This window comes from Drosophila navojoa, chromosome 3 (genome assembly GCF_054131105.1).
Source record: "Drosophila navojoa isolate 15081-1374.11 chromosome 3, UAZ_NAV_1.0, whole genome shotgun sequence".
Classification (NCBI taxonomy): Eukaryota; Metazoa; Arthropoda; class Insecta; order Diptera; family Drosophilidae; genus Drosophila; species Drosophila navojoa.
Window position 1 is genome coordinate 25732211 of NC_142891.1, and position 25802 is coordinate 25758012.

The 25802-nt window shown below is 36.0% G+C and overlaps 3 protein-coding genes across 7 annotated transcripts in view; 1 reads left to right on the forward strand and 2 right to left on the reverse strand.

The window, feature by feature from the left end:
• Positions 1 to 4582, forward strand: part of kuz (zinc-dependent metalloprotease kuz) — a 274041-nt gene extending 269459 nt beyond the window's left edge. For 2 of the 5 annotated variants that reach the window (XR_016196388.1, XR_016196387.1), the window contains exons 11-13: positions 222 to 729; positions 968 to 1371; positions 2547 to 4582. Coding sequence is in view for 2 of the 5 variants with exons in the window: in XM_089257268.1 (XP_089113394.1) it covers positions 222 to 729; positions 2547 to 2752 (714 nt within the window). In the remaining 3 variants the exon portion in view is untranslated. The remainder of the gene's footprint in view (positions 1 to 221; positions 730 to 967; positions 1372 to 2546) is intronic. The other 3 variants (XR_016196389.1, XM_089257268.1, XM_089257269.1) reach the window with 3 other exon arrangements.
• Positions 1 to 25802, reverse strand: part of DIP-kappa (Dpr-interacting protein kappa) — a 200391-nt gene that overhangs the window by 52422 nt on the left and 122167 nt on the right. The gene's annotated exons all lie outside the window — the stretch shown is intronic.
• ics (ras suppressor protein 1) lies at positions 4960 to 7731 on the reverse strand. Its single transcript, XM_030387102.2, has 4 exons — positions 7619 to 7731; positions 6677 to 6958; positions 5321 to 5942; positions 4960 to 5260 (listed from the first exon to the last, which is right to left on the reverse strand). The coding sequence occupies exons 2-4, from the start codon at positions 6810 to 6812 to the stop codon at positions 5170 to 5172; spliced, it is 849 nt and encodes a 282-aa protein (XP_030242962.1). The 5' UTR covers positions 6813 to 6958; positions 7619 to 7731; the 3' UTR covers positions 4960 to 5169.

Genomic DNA, 25802 nt, shown 5'->3' on the forward strand with positions numbered 1-25802 from the left:
TCCAAGAGCGCTTCCAGATCGAAAAAAATACCAATTTCAAGTAAGCTTGGTTTCAGCTTTCAGCTTTCCTTCCCCAGACAGAGATCTCTCCTCGTTAAATGATATATATTCCGTCAATTGAATCCCCTTAGAATACCTTGAACGAGTATTATGCAGTCGGTGACAGTCGACTGATGCTTGCTTAATTATTTCATACTATATTCTACATGCTTTAACCGCAGCAGCGTCATCCCAATCAGCGTGGTGCCGGACCGCGCAGCATTCCACCACCCGCGCACGAGGCGCAGCATTATCCGAGGGGTGGTGGCGGACGACACGGTGGATCACGTGGACACAATCATCACAATGCGCATCCGCACGAATGGGATCGGCATCAGGGCGGGCATTCGATAGTCCCGCTGCCCACGGGCGGCAGTCACTCCAGCCGCAATGCCCCGGCGAGTCAGGCGCGACGCAGCGATGGGCGTGGCACACGGCCCAGCAGCAGTGGCAGGCCGCAGGCGAGCGGCGCAGCAGCCGGACGATCTGGGTATGGAGCCGATCAATCGGGCGTGGGTGGTGCCATGGGTGGTGGTGTGCAGGCGGCCATTAGCAGCGGTGGTGTTGTGGCGCGAGCGCAGCTACCGCTGCCATTGCCGCCGGCAAATGCACAGCAACAACAACAACAACAAGCACTGTCACCGCAACAACAACAACAACAACAACCGCAAGCGTTCTATGCGCCGAAAGGTGCGTCTGCCACTCCACGAGAGTGTTCTATGCCAGTAGTTCCCCGATTCCAGAGAGCTGCTGTTTAGTTTCTCTTATTAGTTTCACTGAACAACTAAAGCAAACACACATTTAATTTCAATTTTGACCTTTTTCTTTTTTCCTTTTTTTTGGCCACTTTTCCATGAACCGTATACATATATACCTCATCTGTATTCGCAATTCAAATCAAAATCATAAAAAAATATCTGAAATTCAGAATTACCACCACGCAATAAGTCCCGCTCGTCACGTACCACGGCCACGCCTCCGACAGCGGCTGGCGGCAGCAAGCAAGCCAAAAGTGCCAAAGCCAAAGACACACAACAACAACAACTACAACAGCAACACAACAACAAACACAACAACAGCAACCGCAGCCGCAGCAGCAGCAAAGACAAGGCAACAGCAGCCGCTGGCAAGATGCGCCGCAATATTGTTTACTAAATGTGGAACGCTTGGAATTGGAACGCCTCAACACATGCCATATACCATACAAACATAACTACAATTTATATATATAGAAAACTTCCACGCGCCTGCTAGCGTGCCATTTCCATCGTTCCACGCAAACGGCTTTGCCCCCCTCACCCACCCACACAAAACGAATTTGATCTGCAATTGGTATGAATAATTTCCACTAGCCTCTTCTTTTATATTTCCTTCACGATTCGATTGTATTTAGCCCGTCTGGAATTTTGTCGTTCTTGATTTTGTTTCCTTCTGGTCATCGGCTCTAATAACAGCACCTCGTATTCCTCTTAGTATTATTATTATTATGGTTATTATTGTTGTTTGTCCTTTGATTGTTTTGCTCTCTTTCTGTTTCTGGCATGTTTCGAATTTGTTTTTTATTTTTTCACCCTTTCCCATAATTTGTATTGTTGTTGTTTTTGTTATTGCATGCACACAAAAAGAAAAAAAGATTTTATTAATCATTAAGACTAATGTTGCTTACTAACTCAACTAACTAAATGCAATGCAAATAACCATAAATTGTGTACATATAAAAATGTTGTATATATGCACTTAAATTAAGAAATAAACAATTATATAAATAAAACATAAAAGAAAAAGTATAAATCAGAACAAATATAAAACAGTACATGACTAACATAAATCAAATAAAAATAACATTTAAGTTCTTTTTTTTTTTTAGTAGTTTTAAAGAATAAAAGTACACAAGAAAGAAAACGAACAAAAATAATTGTAATGAAACAATTGAGGCAAATGAAAGTCCCTTTTGTGAAGTTAATTATTTGCTGGTTTTTATTTTTGTATGCAAATAAGTATATTTAAATTTTATTTACTTTTTTTTAACCTTAAAAATTTAATTTAAAAACAAACTTCAAAACTTGATTTCATGCGAATAAAATTATTTTTTATTTCGTTGCCAATATCAAAACTTTGAACTTTGCTGGAATTTATGCAAGTTGTTTCCAAAAGGCATTTCATTTGCATAGTTATAAAAACCGAAAAAAGGAAGAAAACTACTAACAACTACTAAAACCAAGTTTAACTATATGCGTGTATGTGTGTGTGTGTGTGTGTGTGTGTGTATACTTTAATATAAATCGATAAGCTGCACATGGCCTAATTCAAGTAGCTGCCCGGAGGGGGGGGGGGGGGGGGGGGGAGGGCCAACTTCACTTGAGCTGGCGCCACTAGCAACTACAAGTCGAGAAACTAATACAACTTTTAATGTACAAATTTTCTCTCTTTCCATCTGTCTCTATCTCTCGCTGTGGCTCTCGCTCTGACTTTGTCTCCCTCACCTATATGTATTTAATCTGGCTTAGGCGTCGCGCCCCCGCCGCCGCTACAAGTAAGCTATAGTCGACCGACATCGCTGCATGAGCATCAACAACAGCGACAGCAACAGACGTTAGAGGAGCTGCAACAGCAGCAGGAGTCGGAGCAGCACGCCTATGCTGATGCCTATGCGGCATTGGGGCGTGGCCACTATGAGTCGACGAGGCGGGCGCCCAACAATAGCAAAGTTTGACAGCCAAAATTAATGTCGGAGCGCCATTCAAAACCAAAAGGAAAGCGACAAAAGCAACACCAACAGCAACAGCTAGCACAGCTGCAACAACAACAGCAACAACAACAACTGCAACAAGAACAAAAATCAAATGAACTCAAATTAAATGTAAATGTAATTTTTATGCTAATTATTTTTATTTAAACGAGATACAACAACAAATTGACGAACAATTTCTGAGGTACCAACATAATAAAGAGGAAAACGAACAAGAAAAGCGACAAAAATTATAAGCGATATTTTTGATTGAATTAATTGAAATAAGAATGCAAATCATTATTATTATAAATAATTCAAAATGCAAATTGCATCAAATATAAATATATATATATATTGAAAGCAGACAAAAATATATATACATATATTTAATGATTGTGCGTACTTATTTACAAAGCAGCAGCAACAACATGAATATAAAAAAAAAAAAAAGTAAATAAACAAAAATAATATTTAGATGTACGCAAAACGAACAACAAAAAACATGCTAAAAATACAATATAAAAAGAGAAAACAAAATATTGAAATGTCAAACATTTAGTAAAGAGCAAAAGGCAACCGAAAAATATTTAAAATTTCAAATAATTGTTTATGTACAAAATTAAAGGAAAACCTTAACAAAAATAATGGCATTTAAATAAATTTAAATAATGTATGAAAAGCCAAATTCTTTCAAAGCCGTCAAATATTTTGCATTTGTAAGAGAGGAAGAGAGAAAAGAAAAACGAAGAAAAAACAAGTAATGAAATAATGATTTTCTTTATTTAAAACTGGGAAATTTGATTAATATTTGTTAAAAGTTTGTAAGCTGAATTTAAATGAACGAAAATTGAATAATCAAAGCATTTCTTAAGTTTCCCTAAAAAATAATGTAAAAATTATATATTTAGTATTCGATTTAGTATTGATTTTGTCATCTTGTATTAGGTTAAAAGCTTTATATTTAAATGTCTAATGAGCTGTTTTAATCATTTCTATCCAGCCCGCAACTGATTATGTTATATATTATACTCAGCTCCTATATATATATATTGCAAATATATATTAATATTCACTTTAGTTAAACAAATTCAATCATTTGTTGTAATTTTGATTAGATTTTCTAGTTTATGTTTTTTGTTTTTGTCTGTTACTTATGCAATTCGAATCATTCTCAACTAAATACAAAATCATCATAAAGATCTTTAAAAACTTAAACATAACAAATTTAGAAATTTCCTTTGACTATTTGTAGCCATAGAAAATAATTAAGGTACTTGAGTCAGTTTTATTTTTAAAAGGTATTTTACAATTTTAAATGGCAATAATTTCGCACTTCAACTCTTCAACAAATACAAACTTAATTTTTAAAACTTTTATTAAACTTCTTTCAAAACATATTTTTCTTGGACAAGAAAAAAAAAAAAACAAAAAACAAAACAAAACTTGTACATAGAAAGTCTCTAAGAAATAAACACAAGAAAAATTTAAGAAAATTATGCATTAATTAAGTAAAACAAATAAATGTTTAACAAACGACATAAGTTTAACAGTAATTACTTAAATTGAAGTATATATACAAATATATATATAATATGTATTTAAATTTAAATTGATGAACAAAGGCAGACTATGCTATTAGTTTAACGCAAGACAAAAACAACAAAAGCAACAACAACAAGAACAGACAACCGGAACACAAAAACAAAAAACATTTAAACTATTAATTTAGTTATATATACATATATATAATGAATTAATTAATTGACTTTAAGGCTAAAGAAAAAACACTGCTACAAAAAACATAAAAAACATCACATAAAACTAAGAATGAACATAAGAGATGATAATAAAAACAAGAACAAAACTACTATTTTATAAAATACAAAACTTCATTTTCTTTTTTGAATGTGTTAAATATAAATGCTTAAAGGATTCTATGCAGGAAGTAAGTATTGCAATAGGGTGGGTAAGTAGTTTTATATAGTTTACTTATATATATTATTAAGTAAAATATTACAAAAAAATATAATAATATAATATTTTTCGGATTTACATCACTACAAGAACCGCCATAAATATATTATATATATATATTTCTTTTTTTTTGCATTACCTTAAAATATTTTATAATTATTCTTTGTATTTATTAAAGTTTCTATAGAATAATAACTGATTTAAATAAAAGACAATTTATTTTTAGAAAATATATTTTCTAGTTTATTCGCATTTGTTAGCAAACATTGAAGGCACTTTGACAAAATTAAATATTAATATTATAAAATACTTATAAATTAGTATACAAAAAACAATTTTTTTTTGGTTAAAAAGAGAAACACACACAAATGTAGCTGCGGTGGCAGTTAAGCAGCTACGAGTACAGTAAAGCCTGCTGTTGTGCACTATGCGCGCACTCGCGATGCTTTCTTGCTTTTGTCAGCCTTGGGCGGCGGCGGTCCGCTGCGTCCGCCCTGCATGTGGCGATTGTAGATGCTAAAATGGAGAAGAAGAGTGAGTTATATAGATCTATATGGATTTGCTGTGCAAGCTCACATTCTGTAGGTTTCAGTCTTGAGATAGTCGATCACATGACTGATGCCCAACAGGTATTGCTCCGCAATGGGATTCACCCAGGGATTCTCCTCCATTTTCATCACCGACTTGTTGCTGAGCAGGTCGAGCTGCGCCACCTCCGGCGGCAGCACCTGCAGTCGATTGTTTTGTATGTGCAGCTCACGCAGCCGCACCAGGTCGCCCACCTCTCGCGGCAGCTCCAGCAGATCGTTGTCGCGCAGTCCCAAGATCTGCAAGTTCTTCAGCTGGCCGATCTCCTTTGGCAGGTACTCGAAGTCGTTGTCGCCGAGGTATAAAGCGCGCAACGTCTCCATGCCAAAGAAGTTGCCGGGCAGCACCTTTTCGCTCAGATTGTTGTACGACAAATCGAGCACCTCCAGCACAGGAAAGGCCCCGAAGCCACGCGGCAGATTGTCCAGTCGGTTGATCGAACAGTTCAAAATCCGTAACTTCGGCATCGAAGACAGCGAAACGGGCAGCTCGGTGAGCAGATTGTTCGATAGGTTCAAGATTTCCAGATTCAGCAAGTTCGCAATACCAGGACTGATGACGGTGATCTTGTTGTGCGAGAGCGTCAGACGTGTGATGTAGTTCATGTTGACTGTGGGTAATACAATAATGTTTCATAATGTATATAGTATGTATGTGTATGTAGAATATTGTCAGCTTACACTAGGGCTAGGTGGGATGCTATAGATACGTGAGAGTGTTACTGTTTTATGATTTTATTATATAAACAGACCAGCTAAACGGCGTTTATATAGAACTAGGGAATATATATTTAGGCTGTACGCTGATATTACTATATAAAATAACTGTTATTTGTCAAAGCTATTTTTGTCCTTTATTGACGAACATGATTGAATAAAGAACTATTTAATTTAATTATACAAACAGTTATAAATATTTTGCCCAGTTGTACATTCACTGGATGCAACAAATTTCCTATAGCCCTTTGATACTCTCCATGAATAACAGCTGTTTTAGACGCACTGCGAGCAACAGGCATTAGTGTGAGCGGGACAACATTATAGTGCGTACGCAGCGCCTATTTATAAGTGAAAATCAAACATAATTGGGCGTTTGCTGACTGGTAATTAATGACAAAGTTAGTGTATTAGCAAAAGCTACACTTGGCCGTAAGTATACATCAAATGAAGTTATTTGAATTGTTGTTTGAAGCACTGAGTTAGTATAATTTGTTTATAGATGCTGGCGTCATCAAACAGAATTCTGTTAACTGCACAACGATGGCGTCATAGTTATTCCGCGTTTGTTTATAATACACAAGTCTAAACAATCAATTGGCAGCACTTGTGACATCTGGGCACTTACACAATCCGGGCAGCTCCTCGAAGGAGACCAGGCCCTTGTCCACAAGATCCAATTCCCGATTTTGGGTCTCGCGCGCCTCGTCCAACACCTTCTTTGCCTTCGACATCTTTGCATTAACAGGCAGACATTGATTCATCGTGCAGCTTGTTTGCTGTTAAGTGTTCGCTGTTAACTCAATTGATGCTGTTTACTGTGCGGCGTTGCCACTTGCCGCCGTGTTGTTAGCCGTGACGCCTTAGCCAAGTTTTACACCTTTTACTTTGCTTCACAATGCTGCTGTAACTGTAAGTATTTTGTTTATAATAATTTTTCAAATATTTTTATTTATTGATATTTAAAAACACTTGCTATTGTCTAAAATCCTTTTTTGTATTATTGATGGTTCACAGTGCTGTTCGAGCGTACTTCGATTTTTATAGAGGCAAACTTTTTATTTTATTTTATTTATTTTTTATTTTAATTATTAGATTTGATATAGTATTTGTTAATCTTTTTTCAAATTTTTTTTGATTACTTTTGATTATAGATATATATTGTTGCTCTACTATCAAGTAAAATCTGTTGCACAGTGCTATTCAAACTGTTGGTGCAGCTGATTTTGATTTTGATTTTGATTTTCTCTCTCTGTGGTTTTGCATCTGTTTTCCTTCTGGCAATTTTCACGGACTTTCCAGCACTTTAAATCGAGTTCAACAATTTGTATGCACACTATGCCGCGCAAACTATGCACTTGACCCAATTTTCAATTGAAAAGAATTCTCTTTTTATTTATTTTCTGTTTTAATTTTTTCTTTTTCAAGAATTTCTTCTGCACTTTCAACAGGTTTGCACGTAACTGAGCATTTGATGTGCTCTTTGAAATTCGTTTCTAATTCTAATTTCAATAAAAAAAGAAACGAAAACAAAAACAAAAACAAAAACTACGAAAATAGTCTGCGTCACCTTTCGCTCTCCACGCGCTCGTCCCAACTGCCTGAGCAGATTTCTTCACAACGTTCGATCCGATCCGATCCGATCGATTGATTCGTCTTGGAGCTGGTTTTTGTTTTCTGTTTGCCTTTTTTCGCGATGTCGTCAAAATACGAGTGTGAGCGCTCTGGTCGGGAGTGTGTGGCAAAGAGATACTCTGTAATTCAATGAACAATTTTATTAGTGGGAAATGGAGAACATTTTTCTGTTAAATAACATTTTTAATATTTGCATATCGCTCAGATGAAGAGAAAAAGGGACAGAATGAAAAAAAAGAGAGAGTGAGACAAAGATATGCAAAGAGATATGCAGGGAAATCTGGAGAGATACGTAAAGACAGGAAGTAGTGAGATAGAGGTAAACAGAGAGAGTGAGAGAGGGCGAGGGAGAGTAAGAGAGAGATTTTTATAGGTATATTCATATTTATTATTAGTTATTAAACATGATACAAAAGTCAGATAATGACTTAATGGATCCCTGAAAGATATAAGCAAAAAGAGAGACAGAAAAAGAAAAAAATAATTAAAGTATAAAGTATGACAGAGATTTTTACAAATTTTATTTAAGTTTAATCCTCTGACTCGTTACTAACATTGTCAGCACTTCATTTAACCCCTGATGATCTACTTAATAGAGTACAGGGTATACTGAATACACAAACTACAAACACATTCCCATTCTCGTTAAACTTGATACGAGTTTTGCCTTTTGTTTGGTTTTTGTTTATTTTTATTTTAGTTTTTGTTTTACTTACATTTTTTTCTCATATTCAGCACCGCAAAACCGGTTTGGCAGCATTTTATTTATATAAACTTCTGTTGCATTTCGTTTATGTCATTTATAAATTTACTTATAGCATAAAAAGTTTTTAGGAAACTTAAGAAAAAGTTGATCTATGTTTCTTAAATATTGCCATAAAGATTTAAGTTACGAATGATGAAATATATCAATAATAATAAATTATATATTTATATTAAATAAATACAATTTACCAATTTTCAAAGATATTCTTAGTGAAATCGGAGAATAATCAATTGCCAAGTCGAGAACTTACTATATATCATCTTTGTATACTTATGCGTATGCAAAGTATACAGGCTAAAAGTAACATTTAAAATCATTTACTAAATTTATTATTTTTAGAAAAAAATAAAAATGCATTAGGTATATTCTTCATTAATATTAATAAATAAATGGGAACTTTAAACTTTAATTTTTTGGAAAATTATATAATATTTGTATATTACTTTTATATTTGTTAAATTTTATTTCCTTTTCTCAGACTGCTTAATTAAAATAATATTAAATATAATAATTAAAATATATATATATATATATATATATATATATATATATATATATATATATATATATATATATATATATATATATATATATATATATATATATATATATATATATATATATATATATATATATATATATATATATATATAAATTAAACACGGCTTCAATCTGAACTTTTTGAGATTCCAGTTTTAACTAAAACTTGAGAGTATAAAATTAATCATTTTAGAAATAAATATTAACACAAAATAATTAACAACAGTTTTTATTATAAGGAAAAATGTGACTTAAATTTATCTATAATTTATTTTATTTATTAGTTACTGAATTGTAACATTTGCTTTAACATTGAATATACAAGATATAAAATCAATAAATTAATTTATTTTTTGTTATAATTTCTATATTTGTTTTAAGATTTGTGTTGAATAAGAACAATTTTGCCAAATACAATATTTCTCATATGTATTTATTTTTTAAATCTAGATCAATAAAAAAAAAAGCACAAACAAAATAATTTAATATTTAATAAATTTGCCGCTGCTTCATGGACAGCGACAGGGCCTATAAATTATGACGAGAATATTGCAGGCTGAATGGTGGGCGTATAGCTATCCGCGGGGCGAGGCGAAGCGGAGCTCTAGCTTCCGCTTAGATTGTTAGCTGAATTTTTAATTACTTTATTGTTGATGCGGTCATCAGGACTGTGGAGCTCTCCCACTCCCCCTCACTCTTTCCTTCACTCTATCTCTCTCTCACGTATATATGTATATACTCTCTTTTTTCTATTAATTTTCATTTTGCCTGTCGAATCTGCCAAAGCCAGTGAAAGTTTGTCTTTTGTGCCTTGTGTTGCATAATATGCGTGTTGCATACTTTTCGAGCGCACTGTGAGTCCATGAGCCATGAGTATGTATGTATGTGTGTGTGTGTTTTTTGACCGTGTGCTGTGCGCAACATTTCCGCCATATAAAATATGCAAAATAATGCATTCTCTCGTTGGCTAGCAAAAATTAAAATTAAAAAAAAAAAAAAAAAAAACACACACACAAAAATAACTCTAGCTTGGTCCGAAAAATTAATTTTGTTTTTGCTGTGAAATTTTCGTGCACTAGATTTTTAGTCGACACAGATTTTTTCATTTTTTGTTTTATTTTGTTTCTGCTAATGTTGCGGCAACACTGGCCATAGTTTTTTGTTTTAATTAGTTTTTTTTTTTTTTTTAAGTTTATGTCCTATTTATTTTAGTAAAGTTTGGGGCGCAAAGCTGCAAAGCTGCGCTAATTTTCGTATGCAAAATAAATTATTAAATATTATTCATATTTAAGAATATTACGAAACGAATTTCCTTGGGGAATTCGGAGTGCATTAGTAGAAATATTTGACTATTCTAATTGTGTACAAATCCCAAAAAGGGTTAGTTCTGAATTTAATTTTTGTTGTATTTGTAGTCTTAGAAAATTATTTTGTAATATGAATAATTTAGTAACGAAAATTTATAATAAACTCTTGCATTCCGAACTATTTATAATTTTAAATTCAGATCGTTACAGAGAAAATCCAAGATTCTTTGTGGAACGTAATTATAATGTTTTCATAGTTTAGCTTAGCTGCTTCACATGCTCATGCACACACACACACATATGTAAGTCTGTGGAAGTGCACACACTCGCACGCATAAGTAAAGCCTTGTTTTGTTGTCTGCAATCCAAATTGAGTGCGAAAAATAGAGCACAGCATGGATCGTAGCTGAGATGGTAGTTGAGTGGCTTTCGTTGACGACAAGCTTTTTTTCTCTTTCTCACACATACGCCTACGGAGTAAAGAGAGTGCAGGCATATGTATATAAAATCCACAAGTGAACGCACAGAAGTTGTAGAACGCAACTTGGATCGTAACTGCGCGGACAACTGAGTACTCTGAGTACACGCACATATACATACATACATATGCAGTAACTGAGAAGGGAATTGAGTGTCTTTGTGGAAGCTCGCATTTGCATGCATACATATGTATATGCATTCTCATATGTGTCGATGTGTGGAGTGCAAGCGTCAAGCATGTTGAATGTGAGAGCACATGTAGAATCCACAACTGGCCGCTCAGAGCACGTCGAGTGCAGTTTAGAAAGGCAAATTTGGAGCATTTCATCTTAGAGGTGTTGCACAAGCATACACAATCGAACGTATTCACAACTACAGACGCCAACCTACGTTGAGAGTGACGAATCAGTAGTGGACCACAGCTCGAATTGCAACAGACAAAGAGAGAGAGAGAGGACCAGAGTGGGCTTATGGCGATTATTAATGATATTTTAATTGAGCGGCAGCAGATGCATTATCAATCAAAGCTTTCGTATGTGTGTGAAGTGCAGCCACTAACTGTATAGTGTGCGAGCATCTACATTGCATTTATTCAACAGGTAAATGTTTAAAATATATTTATTTAAAATACTATTGTCAAAATAATTATGGTTATTTTTTGATTATTATTATATTCGAGTCTCATAACAGTTAAATGTTATATAACATTTTTTATAAATATGTAATAGCAGATATATTCCTATATATTTAAGTAAATACAATATATGCAAACTTTTTATACATTCGGAATTCGGTTCTTATGCTCTTTGAAAATTCTTAAGATTTTCCCAACTATATTCTGTTTGTACTTGGATTTGCAGTTAAAAATGATTAATCTGAAGTGGCAATTGTAATATTTATATATAAATTTGAATTAAAAGGCCATTTGAGTCGAACTTCATTTTCATTTGCAATTTTCGCAGCAAGCAAACCAAATTTCCGTTTGTGTTTTGCCCACGCAAAACCCTTTTTGCCGAAAAGCCATATTACTTATGAAAATTTATTACCCATGCATTATTTATCTTGAATAAATGCCTGGCGAACGTCGAGCGTTTCCCCAATGTTGACTTAAGTATCTTTTAAGTTGCCCGATTTGTATGCTAATGCGTTCACACCTACACACTCACTGTGTGTGAGTGTGTATGCGAAATATAATTCATTTTGTATTGCGTCTGTGATTGGTATTAACATAAATTATTCAGTGTCGAAACGTTTTGCGGTCTCATTTTAAATGAGCTGTAAAATATGCAGGTTAATTTGGTAAATCGTTGCCGACTGCAGCCATAAATTCGCATTAACTTGTACAATAATTTGCATCGTTAACATGGCCGCAATAGCACGATATCTATTGTGCCTATATGTTTATGAATGTGTATGTAAATATATATCTGTCTGTATGATAAGGCCAAGTCCTTCTTTTCAGCTTAGTTTGATTTATGTCGGCACTAATTTTTGGCCATTTGCCTCTGTTGAGCTGGTTGGCCATTTACCGAGAGGGCTGACCACAGCAAAGGAGTTGAGTCCGTCCATCCGTCCGTCCGTTTGGCTGGATAAATGGGCTGATTGAATAACTCGGAGTGGCACTGAAATATAAATGACAGCTGCCTACGCCTCAGTGCCATGCCCCCAGGCAGCTGTCAGCACGGCTAGGGGTAACTAGAGGGAGGGGCCATGTGGAGAGAGGAGGCGGGCTGCACATCCTTCTAACCAACACACACACACACACACACACATACACTCTCTACTGTCTGTCTTTATTTCGTGCCATTTTTCAGTGCGCTTTGTTTACATTGGCCAAAGACCGGCATCAGCAGCAGCCGCAGCAGCAGCAGCAGGATGAGCTCTAATGCCACCCAGAGGCAGCTGGCAGGAGGCACCAATCACTAGGAACTGCGGCAACCACAGCCTGTGCCTTTTGCTCGTTTGGCTTGCTTATCCTGCAAGCCCTCGCCTCGTTCTACCCGCCGTCCGCCCGTCCATTTGATTTACTTCAAACAATTGGCAACATCATACATCAACGACTTTTCGATTTTCCTTTATTTTCGTTTTTCTGGTTATTTCGCACAAATCTCTATGCAAAGCGCTCTGTGCTTCAAATCTTTCAATCATGTTTCTCTACTTTGCTCTCTCTCTCTCTCTCTCTCTCTCTCTCTCTCTCTCTCTCTCTCTCTCTCTCTGTCTCTCTTAAAAAACTAAAGGCTGCAGCTTAGGCGAGCATTACTTGTTGTTCGCCGTGTTGTGCATACATCATGATTGACAGCGGTTACAATTCGCTGTGTGTAAACCGGAAATGTGAATCAAATCTGTAAATTTGTTTGTAAAAATTCTTTATACTATATGCTGCTTATGATATATGCTTTGTTTTCCTTTACAATATATTTTAATCATATGAATATATTGACAATAATTTCTAATTCTTTTATTCATGTACAATTACATAAAATGTATAAAAAATGTCGCATTGATCACGTCACGCTCGACCCTGATTAAAACTGAAAATAAAACAAATTACTCAATATTTTTGTATCAAATAAAAAATATTATTAAGACGTACCACTTGCTAATAATTTACAATTATTTGTAATAAGTTGTCACTAAGAGCGTCGCAAAAATCGGAGGTTCAACTCTTCATTTAAAAAGCGACTTAGGCTTTTTGGTTTATTGTAATATCTTGAAACCGAGCAGAATATTTTGCTCTCTTTTTTTTTTACTTGAAATACGTACGAATATCTCATTCTACACTAGAGAATTGTCCATATTTAACCCATAACAATTTCGATTATCCATCTATTATCCGATTTCATAAAGAATTCATTTCAATTAAAAACTATTTTGCGCCTTTCTCCAACTTTTGCCGGCAACTTTGTCTCTGCCACAGCTTTGTGCAAATTAAAATTGATTTTCAACACGAAAACGTGGCAGAGGTAAGCAAAACTTTATCTCAAAATCTCCCCCTGCAACAGGCCATCTCAGTGGCCGCCTCTCCCCGCTGCAGCAGCAATTGCTCATATTTTTATGCATGCCAAACGCAAGGCAAGGAACACAAATCGAAAATGAAAAAGGAAATAAAAGAGAGATAGAGAGAGAGAGAGTGAGGGGAAATGCTTAAGAAAACGTCGAAAATGTAAATCTTAAAATCCTTGTACTTGTGCACGTTGATTGCCCAGGGCAGCCCCAGCATCCAGTACCCACTTCAGCTGGCTGCCCGCCACCTCCATCGATCGATCCACTTGCATTTGCAATTCCTTTCGATTTTCCTACAGCCACTTTATCAATTTCGCCAATAAAATTCAAACAGCAAGATTTTCTTCTATTTTACATTGCTTGTTTCTTGACTGCCGTTCGCATAAAAAATGCATCATTCATTTTGCAACTGTTGGCTATTTGCTGCTTCGGTTTTGCTCTCTACCTTGGGCGACCTGTGCTTGCAGCCTAATGGGTCTAATGCGTCTTCGGTATTCGTTAATTAGTTTGACTGCCGTAAATGTTTGCACTATACGCTGAGCTGCAGTTTCAAGTGGATTATTTAGTTTAGTTAAGCTTAGCAATATTTTGTATTGTGTTTGAAATTTCTATTAGTTCGTATCGCATGTGAATTTTATTCAACACAATTAAGGTAGTTCGTACCACTTTTATTCGATATCTCTCCCTCTCTCTCTCTCTGAACGAATGTACTTGACTTTGATCGTGTTTAGTTTTATATTCGTCTTTATTCTTTTCAGCCCGGGTTTATATAAGCAGCCTCATGCATAATTTCTTCACATAAATCTAGTGTATCTATTGCTGAGTGTGTAAGGCTTGGTCTATTACATATTCTTATTTTATCGCTGAGCTTGCAAGACTCCATCTTGGTCTATCAGTTATTCTTATCTTTTCGCTGAGCTTGTAAGGCTCAGCGCTCGTCAAATCTGCAAGTCCTGACTCTGGGGTTAAAAGGGTTAGAGTTCATTTGTCTATTTATAGAGTCCGTACATATGAGAGCGCACTTCTTGCTAGTGGTTGAGTGCGTCGGAGGCATGTATACGATCTTCGTATATTCTCTCTCTCTTTTTCTCTCTCTCTCCCTCTTTCTCTCTCTCTCTCTCTCTCTCTATCTCTCTCTATATCTCTCTCTCTCTCTCCCTCTCTTTCTCTCTCTCTCTCTATCCGCCATTCAGTAAACAATTTGCAATTTGCTCTAAAATATTTCTATTTTTTGCTCCACTGACGCAATCCCCTTCCCTTCCATTCCATTTCTCTTTTATTAGCTAATAATTAGCCTTCATATATTTCACTCGTAGCGCGCGTCAATTCGTATCGATTATTTGATTAGTTGTGAAATGTTCTAATAGGAGTGTAATTATGAAGTGTGAGCGATGACAATGTGACATGTTGTTGCCTGTCAAATTCACTTGTCACATCAATGAACAAGGCGCCAAAAAGCAAGTTGCTTACTAATGTCATGTCTCGTCTGGCTCCTGAGTGTGTGTGTATGTGTACGTGTGTGTACGTGTGTGTTGTGCCTGCCAAGTAGTCATTGCTCCCCGTTCGTAAAAAGCTAGTTCTTTTCTGCTTCTTCTGCTACTCTTTCGATTCCCTTGTCAACGAACGTATCGTACACAACTCGCATTTGACTGAGGTGCGGCAGGGGACGCACGTGGACCGGCAGGTGGACGTGCTTTGTCTACCTCAATACTTGCAGTACTTTGATTTTGACAGTGGACAATGCTTTCTGTTTGAGCCACTGCGACGTTTGGCCAGGTGCCAGACAAATGATAATTGGTAAGAGTGAAGTAGCAGCAGCAGCAACTGCAGGACAATCCAAAGGTTTAATCATGGAGAAATCTCTGGCTGTCTGTGTGCGAGGTTTATTTCCACTTCTTCTTGTTTTTATTCGCATGATTGCGCAAACATTGGATATGCTTGAGCAATCAGTCGATGTGCTGACATTGAGTTGTTGGCAGCACTTATTTGTCATTCGATAAAAATAAAGAACTGAATTCGGAATTTGGAATTGAAGAGGCTTTGCTTCGCAGCTGAAATGCTGATCAGACTTAAATTGTGCTGGAAAGAATGAAAAGTTGTAGAAGCGTTTAGGCAATGTTATCCCAAAGCCTAAAGGATGTTTCTGTTGAGAAATTCATTTGTCTGTATGTGCGCTATCTATCTACATTTAATTTAATTCGAAACACTAATAAATCATCGTGTCTTTAGTCAAATAAATAATATGAGCTATTGAAAATTGAGCTAACTAAATCCGCATAAGTCAGCGTCATCAGATGTTTGATCTAAGTATAAGTAAAACATAAATGCGATAAAAATAAATGATGCTTCAACATTTTTCGCCATTGCCGCTGGAGGCCGCTCGTGACAGCCTATCAATGTCATCCTAATAAGTTGTCAGCAAAATGAGATGAAATTTCGATTACAGACTGCGGACGCAGTGTCAACCGACGCCGTCAACTTGTCTTTTGAGTCTTTCGAGAGTCATGCAACAGTTAATGCTAAATAAATTACACACTAATGTGGATGGGTGTGGGCCGTGAGCCAGTAAGTCACATTGATTAGAGCCGTGCGAGGCTCTGAGACTGGCCTCGGGTCTAACAATTCAGTGTAGTAGACTTGATACGAGCTGCTGCTGCTGCTGCTGCTGTGGCCAGGAACCACCGTTCTAACGAGTTCTGAAACATTTCGCCCAGCTAAACGAAGTTAAACGCACTGAATAACAAGTAGTTACACACACACACACGCGCACTAGCTAGCACTAACACATACGTTGAATTTGGGGAATAGTGGGAGTCGGAGTTAACTTGAGACAGCGACACAAACTGAATCCTAATGAGGCACCTGACTCTGCGGTTGCATGCGGCGTATACGTAACGCTGATTTAGCCCACTCGCTGCCCAGAGAGGGAGTGAGGGAGAGGGGGAGCCGGGCAAATGCATCCTGGGACTGGGCCAACTAATGAGCAGTTAAATATATTTGTTGACAGCCAAATAGCTGACTTAACGCTAATTAATCGCTTTGTAAACTGCTAAACGCATTTCACTGTGGTTACTCCACTTTTTTTTGCTGCATTTCCCTTTGTCTAGCTCATAATTTCATAATTGTCAACAAATTAATATAAACATTTTATTTATTTACAATGTGTGCTTAATTATGATTTATGCATGCAACACGATTCGAGCGACAGCAACAACAAAACAACCGCAACAAAAGCGCATTTAAATCCGTTTATAGGACTCTGTCTCTGTCCAGCCCTTTCACTAAGTAATATTTTCATTTGTTGTGAGTTTTCATTATGTAAATTATTTCTATTTCTCTCACTCCTCTCGCGCATGTGTGTGGGTGTGGCTTAATCCCTTTTTGAAAGTCGCTTTCAAATTAAGTATTATTTACTTTAATTAAAATGGATTACTTTTCATAATTTGTGTGCAATAATTAAATGCATTTTTTTTTATCAATATTTTTTATGAAGTAAATATTACCAAGAAGCTGAAATACTTTAAATACATTTTTAAAGATTTTTTTGTTTTGTGTTATTTTTATTTAGTCTAGTAATTATTTAAAATAAATACTAATATTTAAAGGTTATACATATTTATATATTTTAGTGCTATTTATTTTTTATTATTTATTTTTTCATAAATTTTTAATTCATTATTTTTGTTTTTAATTTTATTTATCACTATTAAGTTATCTTTTGCTGAGTTTTCTAATAATTTAAAAAATCTGTATAAGCAAATTTGTAAAAAATGTAATTTGGTTGCCTAGATTTTTCAATACGCTAAAAAATATATTCGGCTTAAAATTAAAGTCTGCGCCTTTAAAGGAATTTCTACATTTGCCAGTAAATTGTGCTCGCATGCTTTAATGCTTCTTCCTCTTCTTCCGATTCCATGCTCCTTCCCTCATGGTACAACACTTAGTAAGCACACTGCAAATGGTAATACTTTAAGCTGCTATACTTCTTACATGGACGATTTCCGTATGCGTAAAGAATCCCACAAATTAGGCCAGAAATTTCAACTGGAAATCCAAATCATTTTTCTTTGTGCAGCCAGAAAGGCACAAAATTGTGATTTAAGCCGTAGTTCAAAATTACCTTTGCTGCTGCTGCTGCTGCTGCTGCTGCTTGAACGTAAAACCCAATTTTCAGAGGAGATTCTGCAAATAAAAGCCAGAGTGGAGAGCAGAGCTGGGGATTTCACTTTAGACACTACGAAAGAGTTTTGATGCCCACATCTAATACGTAACATGCTCAATTTAAACTGTTCAGATTTACCAGCAGGGCACACGGTTTATTTGTGTGTGTGTGTGTGTGTGTGTGTGTGTGGCCAGCACGTTTGCCTTTTGTTTGGTCTGCGAATAGATGAAGCAACAATGCACACAGTTTTCCAACACTGGCGCAACGTGTAGGAAATGCAAAAGGCAAAAAAGAAAAACACAAAATATTGTAGCATAATTTTCGGCACTAACAATACAAGTGCAGCGCTGTGCGGAGGCGTGGCGGGGCGTACAGTGAGGGGGCGTGCCGGGGCAGGCGGACACATGGCATATATCAGCACATGCATTCATAAATCATATTCTGCAGCTGGAGAGTGCAGCCAGGCGGGCAGCCGAGCAGCCGAGCAGCCGGGACGCCAGGCAAACAGGAAGCGGCCAGCAGGAGCAGTGTCCTGTCGGTGTGCGTGTGTGTGCTTAGCTGCTGCAGCAGCAGACTCGGCTATTTTAAGGATATTTACACTGACAGCGGATTTTTGATGGAAAAACTTTTGTAAATTGCTTTTAGCAGCCCAAAAGTAGTCGCCCGAAAAAAACAGCCGCAGCCGAAAAAAAAGAAGAGAATGTGGAAAATATTTTCAAAAGTATATAATATTGCGCCGCTTGCTTCGAACTTTAAGACTATTTTTAAAGTACCGCTAGAGTTGTTTCTCTCGCTCTTTGTCGGGCGCTGTATCTAAGCAGGATGCGACACATCCGTGTGCGCTAAATCCATTAAATTGACTTATATAGGTATATCGACTATCATATACAGTTATTCAGTTAGCAGCTTTGCCAGCACAGCGTTTGTTAAGGAATTGCCCTCGTATTTATTTTGCTTTGCTTTTGATATTTTTATCGCTTGTCGCTTTGTCGCTTGCTCGCCTTTGTTGCCTTCTCCCCATTGTTGCGGCCACAAAATATGTCATTGCGTATCTATGGAGAGCCACCGACTAATGCTCATAAATTGCAGCGCATTGCATTCAGTTCGACTCAGCTCAAGCAGCCCATTAAAATCGATTTTAATTGGCGCAACAATTGATATGCTATTTATATGTATTAAGGAAAATATAATAGAAAATGTGGAATAATCTTATTTATTTGATGTATTTTCATGACTCTTATCAATAGAAATTAAATTGGCAGAAACTTGTACTCTGTTCCCAAGGAGAGAAAAAGAGTGTATAGGTCCTGTGCCAGGTCTATCCATCTATTTTACCATAGAACTTCATAGAATGCTGTGTAGAATGGGGGTAGGCACAAGACACCAATAATAATAATTGTTTACCCAATGCAAATGAAATATATTTATACATTTAATTACAACAAATTTGATATATATTTGCCTATTTAATTTCATCAGCAATCGTTAATGTATCAATATTTATATCAGTTTATATCATGCTGAAAAACATGGCCAGCTTAATTTTTTCATAAGCAGCTTTATTAATTTGTTTGCCAGCTCTTTAAAGTTCATTTGATATATTTACATACATTTTTTTTACATTATAATTCAACACCATAATTAAGTTTTAATTAAACTTATTAAAATTCATTGGTATGGCTAATTTTCTCGGTGTTTTTTTTTTTTTTTTTATAATTTAAAGCTGCGCCAGCTTAAAAAGGGAAACGCATGATAAAATAATTACGTATATGCTGCATTTAATCTTTGCAGCTTTAATAATAATTTATTTATTTATACATATACACACATATTTATTTATTATTTCATTAAATACATTACCGAAGCGAATTGAATATATTAATTCATTCATTATAGAGCAACATAAAAAAAACGACAAATTAAAATATGAAAATCTCCGAATTAACTGATTTACCTCGCATTATCTTTCACATTATTTAAAAAGTTTCTGGTGCTATCTTTAAATCCATTAAAGCATGATTCAAAATTGTTAAGCTTAAGAAAGAAAACCTTTTGAGCCACAGCATGAAGTACAATAGTTAGGGTATCTTCTAGTCTGGCAAGCTCTTCCGCAGCACTGACAATTGTTCATTTGTATTTTTATTTGTTTCGTTTTTATTTCATCAATTTCGCTTGTGCTCAACCAAACTAAATGCCACAAATATTTCACTGAAGTTGATTTCATATAAATAAAATCAAAACTGCAAAAACATTTGTTTATAAATAACGGCAATCATAGCAAAATATAATAAAACCATACTAAACGAATCAGAGACCACAAATAAATTCTATAAAAATACCAATAGATTTTTTGTAGAAAAATTTAATTTCTTTTTATTCGTTGATTGCAAATTTGTTGCAAATTTAATTATTTCGTTGTGCTTGAATTGAGTATTTTTGTTGCGTGTTTGTTTGTTGTTTTTTTTCTGGTTTTGAGTGAGTGGTGAAATGCGAGCTATAAATATTTCGTAGGATAGAAAGTAAAATATATTGAAATTCAAGCACATTTTTTGGTGCTGGGCATAGACAATTTTAAATATTTTTTAGAAATATTTAAATTATCAGGGACTTCGTATTTGCATTCAATTAAAAAAATATAAGTGTCTAGTTGCATTACCATAATGATTGTATTATAATTTATATACGACAGAATATATTTTTACAAAAAATTTATTATTGTTTAAATTTAAATTTGCTTGTTCAATATTATTAATCCCTATATTTAACTTTTCAATTTTGAATGAATATTTATTTTTAAACTTAAAATTGGATTTATTTTTAAGTTATCTACAAGAATATTAATTGAAAATCAGAACTTTCAATTCATTTTCTTTATAAAATTCACTAAATTTGACCATTTCTGAATTCAGATTTTTTATAATTTCATACCACTGTGCGCGGTGAACAACAAATATCAGCGAGAAAAAATCTGTGGCAAGCAGCCGTGCAACGATTTCGCGTTTGTTGTGCAGCTGCTGGGCGAAAATGTTGCACAGCATGCATAAATAATAAACGACAAGCTCGCTCTCTCTCTCTCTCTCATGCACACTCACACACACATATACAGAGGCATTATGCACATTTTGCCGTTTTGCGAGGCGTTACGCTAGTGGGCGGGCGTTTGGACTTTCTAAATTTATTTTATTAAGTCAAGCACATAGACAGCTCATGGGATGCGGCGTCTGTTGCAACTGTTGTTGCTGCTGCTGACGCAGTCCTCCAGTCTGCCAGTCCGCCAGCCTGCTAACGGTATAAATAAAATAATTTACGGTAACTGCTGCCGCTCATCAGGCAGCAAAGGCGGCAACGAGCTGCAACGAGGACGCCGTGTTGACAAAACCTGGAGCTGGATCATCAAGCGTTGGTGGCCGTCGACGCTTACAAAAACTGTAGCATACTTTTTTGCGCTGCGCCTTTGTATGCAGCTGCATACGAAATTAATGTACACATGCAGGCAGCACTCTATATGTGTGTGTGTGTGTGTGTGGATGCGTCTGCGTGTGGATGAGTTAAAATGCAGCCTGCTAAATATAGTTATAATTATGCGCACACATTTTTAATTAAGTTTTGCATTGGGCCCACTGCCCGCTTTTGGCTCTGGCTAAGCTAAATATTATGCATACGCCCTGTTAAATTGCATTAATATGAGATACACACTCTGGCCCTTTTTCGTTTTTTGTTTTTATACATATTTTTCCTTGCTGTCAAATTACATATGTTAACCATTTGCTCTAATTTATGCGTTTTCTTTTTTGTTGTTGCATTTTCGCGGTGCCTTAGGGCTTTATTTGTGAATTGGGTTGAGAGTGGGCGGAAGGCAAGAATGCAGGGTGTAACTCTTACCATATTAAACATAAGAATTATATTTATATGTTTATATATTTATATTTATATTTATATTTATATTTATATTTATATTTATATTTATATTTATATTTATATTTATATTTATATTTATATTTATATTTATATTTATATTTATATTTATCTTTCTATTTATATTTATCTTTATATTTCTATTTATCTTTCTCTTTATCTTTCTATTTATCTTTCTCTTTCTCTTTATCTTTCTCTTTCTATTTCTCTTTCTCTTTCTCTTTCTTTCTCTTTTCTTTCTCTTTCTCTTTCTTTTCTCTTTCTCTTTCTCTTTCTCTTTCTCTTTCTCTTTCTCTTTCTCTTTCTCTTTCTCTTTCTCTTTCTCTTTCTATTTCTCTTTCTCTTTCTCTTTCTCTTTCTCTTTCTCTTTCTCTTTCTCTTTCTCTTTCTCTTTCTCTTTCTCTTTCTCTTTCTCTTTCTCTTTCTCTTTCTCTTTCTCTTTCTCTTTCTCTTTCTCTTTCTCTTTCTCTTTCTCTTTCTCTTTCTCTTTCTCTTTCTCTTTCTCTTTCTCTTTCTCTTTCTCTTTCTCTTTCTCTTTCTCTTTCTCTTTCTCTTTCTCTTTCTCTTTCTCTTTCTCTTTCTCTTTCTCTTTCTCTTTCTCTTTCTCTTTCTCTTTCTCTTTCTCTTTCTCTTTCTCTTTCTCTTTCTCTTTCTCTTTCTCTTTCTCTTTCTCTTTCTCTTTCTCTTTCTCTTTCTCTTTCTCTTTCTCTTTCTCTTTCTCTTTCTCTTTCTCTTTCTCTTTCTCTTTCTCTTTCTCTTTCTCTTCTTCTCCCCTGCTTTCCCTCTTCTCCCGCTCCCGCCGCCCCCTTTCTCCCTTCGCCCCCCTCTCTCTTATTTTTCTTGTAGTTTTTGCGGCTGCAGTTTATGAATGTTGATAAATATTTACAATTACCAATTTAAAAGTTCAGCTTGTTGGGCATTTCATTTGGCTTGTTTCGCTTGTTTGCCGAGTTTTCCTTTTTTCAACAGGAAAGTTTTTTGTTTGGCAAATGCAGCGCGCAGGAAGTTTTTGTTATGGCCACAAAGTTTTAAATATGATTTTATTTGTGTAGCAAGTTGCGGCTTCTTTTGCATATTTGGGCAGCTTGCAGCTGATTTGTTTTGTGGCACAAAGGAGGAGAAAGTTGCAGCCGAATGAAAAACCAGCTCAAATTTGAAATAATGTAATGCAGTTTCTTTTGGGCAGCAACTTTTTCAGATGAAATTTCGCAAGCAGCCAGCGAGATTAGATCGTTTAATAGCCTGACAGACGGAAATATTGCCAACGCTTTCTCTTCTTGGCTTTAAGAATTTTCGGTGTAAGTCCAGCGCCAGTTAAATGGCAAACTGCATAAACGTTTAAGCAGCCCTAAATCATGGCATGTCCTTTGCGCTGCTCTTCCTTTTGCTGGCAACATTTTCTGCTTAAATGCATTTGGCGTAGGGCGTGCACACCTTCTCCTGCTTCGACTGCTCCCTCTCCTGCCACTGCTTCGTCTCAAGTGGGCAAAGCTCCAGCTGTCTGCTGTCCTGCCCAACTATCCCTCTCGGCTCCACTCTAACCCATTTTAAAACGTGTCTGGCTCTGCAAACTTTCACCGTTTACTTTGCTACTGCTCCTGCTCCTGCTCCAGCTCCTGCTCCTGCTGTTACTAGTGCCGCCAGTCGCTGTCCTCGTCCTTCGTCGCGCCCTGGCAGCGCTTTATTTGAATTATTGTAATGATTTACACTGAAGTGGCTGCTGCAACATTTTGGGCATCTGGGCGCAACTGACGCGGCTACGTAATGAGCTCCTCCACACGCCGTGCTAAGCTGAAGTTTGCGTGTTTGATGGTGCATTGTCTGGCATTTAGTCCTTGCATCTCGTCCTTACACTTGACTGCCTCTGCAGCCGAATCGCATTTATGCTGATCCCTTCCTCTCTTTCTCTCTTTCTTCCTTTTTCGCTGTCTGTCACTGCTTGGCTTGATGGCTTCCATGGAATTTGATGAACAAAATTTGAGTGCAAATGCTGCTGCGATTTAAGACGGCAAATATTTTCGTATGCTAGTGTGCGAAAAATGAGGTAATTACTTCAATGATAATAATAATAATAATAATAATAATAAAGAATAATTAGAATGACAACGAGAAGTGATTTACATGCTGAAAGTTGAATCTTATAATATATGTATGTATATACCGGAAATTATCAGAAGTGCGAAATCAGAGTATAAGATTTTTGTGAAAGTGTTTTAAATTAAGAGAAGAACGGCTGACAGATCCCGTTAGAGTTTTTTCTCCTTATTCATTGTAGCTCGTTGCTTTCGACTCAATCTAAGGCTTAACTATATCACACCTATCAATAGCTGACTCGATTAGGTCGCAAGAGTTAAGAGTATTTCCTCGTCGGACACTTCCCACTAGAGTTTTCCTAATTGCTCCAAATTCAATGACTAATAAAGTGAAAGATAATCAAATATAATTTACCAAGTTAATAAATGAAATGCATTTGATTTCTCGAACGTAATTCACTATCATATTATTTCAAATTCAAATTTAATTTGAAAACTAAACCATTGTAAAATTCTCAACAATAGAATTCCATATAAATATTCTGCTGCCTATTTCATTCGCACATGAATTTGATTATTAATTTGCTCAAGTATTTCATGGCAACTGACTTTGATTGAGAGTCTCAATCAATTAACCGGACACTGTTTGATTAATACAAGAGAAAATTCTGTGTAGATTTCAAGTAATTAAATGTAAACTTATTTATGAGAGTTTTGTGACCATTTGTAGCTCGAAACAAAAGCGAATTTCAATTAACTCTTAGGCAAAAGACACTTGAGAAATATTTGCCATGGATGTCAGAAACCAGAAACCAAATACTTTGCGGTTAGCCAGTTGTTGTTCTTGTTATTGTTGTTGTTGTCATTGTTGAGCGATATCAATAGTTGGACTAAGAGTTTTGATATATCTTGAAGACAATGCCACTCGCACACACACACACACACTCACAGACACAAGCACACTTCATCTTTGCCACATTCAGGTGGCAATGTGAGTTGAAGTTGAAGTGGTTGAGCGGCTGCACCTGCAGCCCAAAGTGATTTTATGTTTTATGAGAGCTGACATGTGGCAACAACAGTCACAGCAGCCGCAGTCGCAGTCGCCGTCTCAGTCGAGCACTTGCCACATGACACTCACACACACACACACACACACACACACACAGCAGGCTCGTGTCAGTTTCATTGTTGACTGGGCCATCATCTCTGTGTGTGTGTGTGTGTGTGTGTGTGTGCGTGTGCGGTTGCTGCTGCAACATGTTGTAAATTATTATAAACTCAAGTGGTTACCAAGTGGCAGCTACGTCTGTGGCAACAGTCGCTGCGGATCATCTGCAAATGAACTGAATGACCCCGTACGAAATGTACATTGTATATCGCATATTGTGAATTGCTGACCCTGACTAAATACTCCATTGCCAACAATTAGATATTATTCAAGTCTGCCAATGAACTCCAATAAAATCCTTATCGTTTGTGCTTGACTCTGACTCGGACTCTGATTCCGAATCTGAATCTGCATCTGACTCTGAATCTGACTCTGATTCTGATTTTGACTCTGTTTTTACACAGATGTTCTTGTTTCTTTTTCACTTGGGGGCATTGCATATATCGCAATACTGACTTGACTCTTTCGGGCTATTGTGTTGCATTTTCCAGCAGTCAGACCAATACTTGACTGTCCAATACTTCCTCCTAAATTCTTTTGTAGAATGGTCAGTTATAGCTCCTGAAACATTATTCCATCGATTTTGTTTATAAGCCCCAGTTCAGTTCATTCCCAGGGCTCGTAGAGTGCAGTTACTTAATAGATTTCCTATCCTTGGTATTTGCTGCTGGACCACATATTTTTGTACATAGGATATTATTATATATACAATATAAATATATATAATAAATAGCTCTTGAAATCT

Coding starts and splice junctions, on each gene's coding strand:
- ics (XM_030387102.2), bottom strand. CDS start 6,812: ATGAATCAATGTCTGCCTGTTAATGCAAAGATGTCGAAGGCAAAGAAG. Junction 5,943..6,676: donor CGAGGAGCTGCCCGGATTGT/GTAAGTGCCCAG, acceptor TATTACCCACAG/TCAACATGAACTACATCACA. Junction 5,261..5,320: donor AAGACTGAAACCTACAGAAT/GTGAGCTTGCAC, acceptor TCTCCATTTTAG/CATCTACAATCGCCACATGC.